This window comes from Poecilia latipinna, unplaced genomic scaffold, assembly GCF_001443285.1.
Source record: "Poecilia latipinna isolate Pla-1442-1.1 unplaced genomic scaffold, P_latipinna-1.0 Scaffold1063, whole genome shotgun sequence".
NCBI lineage: Eukaryota > Metazoa > Chordata > Actinopteri > Cyprinodontiformes > Poeciliidae > Poecilia > Poecilia latipinna.
The window spans coordinates 108,433-111,815 of record NW_015113679.1 but is presented as its reverse complement, the minus strand read 5'-3'; the positions used below and the strand labels follow the sequence as shown (position 1 = coordinate 111,815).

At 37.5% G+C, this 3,383-nt stretch overlaps 2 protein-coding genes across 2 annotated transcripts in view; both read left to right on the top strand.

Annotated features, from left to right (window-relative positions):
• Positions 1-65: 65 nt before the first annotated feature.
• The window catches only part of LOC106959278 (uncharacterized), a 9,011-nt gene continuing 5,693 nt past the window's right edge, over positions 66-3,383 (top strand). The window contains exons 1-3 of the mRNA XM_015051755.1: positions 66-483; positions 1,585-1,610; positions 3,277-3,383. The exon at positions 3,277-3,383 is cut by the window's right edge and continues 1 nt beyond it. Coding sequence (XP_014907241.1) covers positions 3,283-3,383 — 101 coding nt within the window. The 5' untranslated portion in view covers positions 66-483; positions 1,585-1,610; positions 3,277-3,282. The remainder of the gene's footprint in view (positions 484-1,584; positions 1,611-3,276) is intronic.
• On the top strand, positions 1,621-3,270 carry LOC106959277 (uncharacterized; the record flags this gene model as incomplete). Its single annotated transcript, XM_015051754.1, has 1 exon — positions 1,621-3,270. A coding segment is annotated over exon 1 (954 nt), but the record flags the coding sequence as incomplete, so codon positions are not given.

The window sequence follows — 3,383 nt, the reverse complement described above, 5'->3', positions numbered from 1 at the left end:
AAACAAAAAGAAATCCCCATATCCTACAAGCAACAAGGAAACTATTGAAGATGGCCAAAAATGGATGCCTTTTATTGAAATCCGATGAAAATTACAAATTTGGAGAGTGGTTGGAAAATACTCATTTCGGTTTATTTTCAAATATCACTGAAAAAAGTGTGATCAGGGTTAAGTAATATTTACTAAATAAATAAGAGCAAACTATACATAATAAAAAAGACTGTGTGCAGTTTTGAATCTCACTGAGCTGAATTAACCAAATTTGAATATTTTTTTAATTGCATTTTACTCTGTTTTTATTTAAATATAATCAGCAAAAAAACAATAAGTATTATTTATTTATTTTCATTGGTAAAGTCAAAAATGCAGAAAATTGATAAATTTTACTCATTTGGGAGGCCTTGACTTTTTCCCGCCCAAGGCATTTTCATCACAGGAACATCGCGTCTGCTCAGCATTTCGTGGACTACCGTTTGCTTAAAGGTAAGACATGTTTTAAGTGTTCTTAGTTAAACAATTCAAGTGTCTGTAGCAGTTAAACATTGTCTTAAGTTACTGCAAATTAGCAAACATGGCAACTTTACTGTACAGCAAGTCAATTAAGTTATATTGTGAAGGATTCGAAGTCAGTCTACGTCCTCTTTGATTTGACTAAATGCATTGCAATGATTGAAAAAGTAGTCTCAATGTCACAATTTAATGTGACTAACGTAATACCGTTATATAGTGGCCGTAGAATACAAGCTACTCTTTTATTTAATTTAGTTTCTTGGCCTCAGCCCAAGCTTCCCCTCCCCCACCTTAACAAGCTAGCTAGCATGTTTGGGCACCATAATGGAGGAACAGACGTTGTTTTCAACGGTGAGATAATCAATGAGCTAATCAACTCAGGAGTTTCGTTTAAAGTTACTGCATGTAGTTTTTACAATTAAAATGTACTCAAGTAACATTTTTACTCAAGTAGCATGTTAAAAGCAGATTTCTAATCAGTTTTTATAACGTTACACATTTCGAAAGAAAAATCAGCCGTTTTGCATAGTTACATTTTCAGACAAAGTGCGCTGTTTCTTCTTTCTTCTTTTAATTTGGCGTGTTTTGAGCACAATGGCTGGTGTTTTGCTAAACCCCAGTTCACCGGCTCTCACTGAGGCTCTCCATTAACATTACGCTAGTTACATTCAGTTGGCACAAACGGCTTCCTCATTTTTCCCGTTTTCTCGGAAAAACGTTATGCTTTCAAACTGTGGCTGCAGCTCACACTGACAGATAAACAGTTACAGTGAGATGCGTCTGTGAATGTTGGGTTGAAATCAGTATGTAGCTTCGTACTGACTCTGAGCTGCCACAGAGAGAGTGAGAGAAATGTTTCCTTAGTCCGTTTTGGGCATCTTTGATTTTAATATTTATTTTTTGGCATTTGTTGATGTGCATATTACCTTAAAATCTGTTTCATATTTTTGTCTTAACATCTTAAAACGATAGTTCATTTTTTGAAGTGGGATTGGATGAGGTATTCATCCATAGTTGGTATATTATAGAGCTGGATGATTTAAAAAAAAAACTTAATTGTGATGATCTTTTCAGTGACATTACAGTTGCGAAATGATTTGCAATTTCTGAGGGAAATATAATTTTGTATAATTGTTTTCTTATTTTCATTAAAAAAATTAAGATGATTATGGCGTGATTCTTGCAGGGATGTGTAACGGATGTTTTTTTTAAGTCTCTAGATTAGGATGTGTAGGCCAGGACATCTTTGCAGCAGAACATTTCATTTAAAATAATTTTTTAAGATTTAAGAAATGTAAGAAATATTGTACCTCCTGTGATTTGAAAATTGCAGTAGGCTGTATTGCAATTTTGATAAAATTTTGATTAGTTGTTCAGCCCTGGCACATTATTTAATTACTAGATCTATTAGTGATGTAGGCTACTAGTTATACACTAAATTAAAAACACCTTTTTTTCTTATTATCTTAGGTTCTGGCCTATGGGGTGGCAGTGTAAGATCTGCAAGTCTTTGTCTGCAACAAAAGGGAATCTACTAAAACATTACAGACTACAACACGCAACATTTGGTCGTGGGCAAACCCAGCCATGTCTATATGACAGTTGCCCTTGCCCATTTAAAACACAGGGTGCCCTTCGCACAAATTTGTCCAGGTATCATACAGCTCATGGCAGTATACAGCCAGGAATCATCCCTGCTTTTAAGTGTTTAGTTTGCAGTGCTAGTTGTTCTACAGAGAAGGACTACTTTCAGCATATAGGAAATCACCTGAAGAGCCACAAAACTGTCTTTTGTGTATTTGAAGGATGCAGCTAGTCAGGATGGCAGAGATGGAGGCAAAACTCAGAGTAATAATTGACGACCGAATTGAGAAGTTGGTCCTTCCATCAGGAATCCCGCCCACTGTGGAGGAGCTGCATAATATTGTGAAGGAGACCTTTGGGATTTCTACTGAGTTCAGTCTTCAGTATTTTGACTTGGAATTTGAAGATTATTTTACTCTTCACAACAGTGATCTTATCCAACACAAAGGCACCATAAAGGTTGTTCACACTTCTCCTATTCTTCTGAACTTGTATGCAGCTCATGAAAGTTTGGACAGTTCCTCTGTTCAACAGTCCACTGACTGTGACTCTGCATCGTTTGAAGAGTCAACTGCATCAAATGCAGAGTCATCTGCTGGAACATCTTCTTCACAGGACACCATTATCCTGTCTGGGCGCAGTACCACAGAACGCTGTCAGCCATGGCCAAAGCAGTTCCCCATTCCGCAGTTTGCATACGAAACTGAGATGTATCTTGAAAGAGGCAATGAGGACTACAAGAAGAATGGAACACTTCTCACTACCTCTAAGATCAAGGCAGACATACTTGAGAAACTGGCTGAAACTGTATATACTTATACAGCCTATCCATCAGGTTCACAGATAAGTGATGTTGCTGAGGCACTTGTCAATAAATATCCTTGTCTCAAGGAACCCGGTTCCTTTGCAGGTTACTATGGCTGGCAGCAAAGCCTTAAATACAAGATGTCAAATTATCGCACCAAACTCAGAGGCTACGGTGTTCCTGAGGTGTTATGCAATGCACTAAAACGCAAGACCCCTGCGGACAAGAAGTCTGCAAAGAATGTTAAAAAGCCTCGAAAAGCAGAGATAAACTTCCTTCCTCCTTACCCGGCTGGAGAGGATGAAGAAAGTCAAGAACAAGAGAGAATTCTGTTGCTTACTGAAGTAAAGAAAAAGGACAACAACGCATTGATAAAAGAAAAAATGGCCAAAACATTTGCACACAGAAGAAACGAAATCATCAACCAATCACCCATTATAGAGGACATCAAAGCCAGATGGCCCGCTCTATTTGAGACATCTCA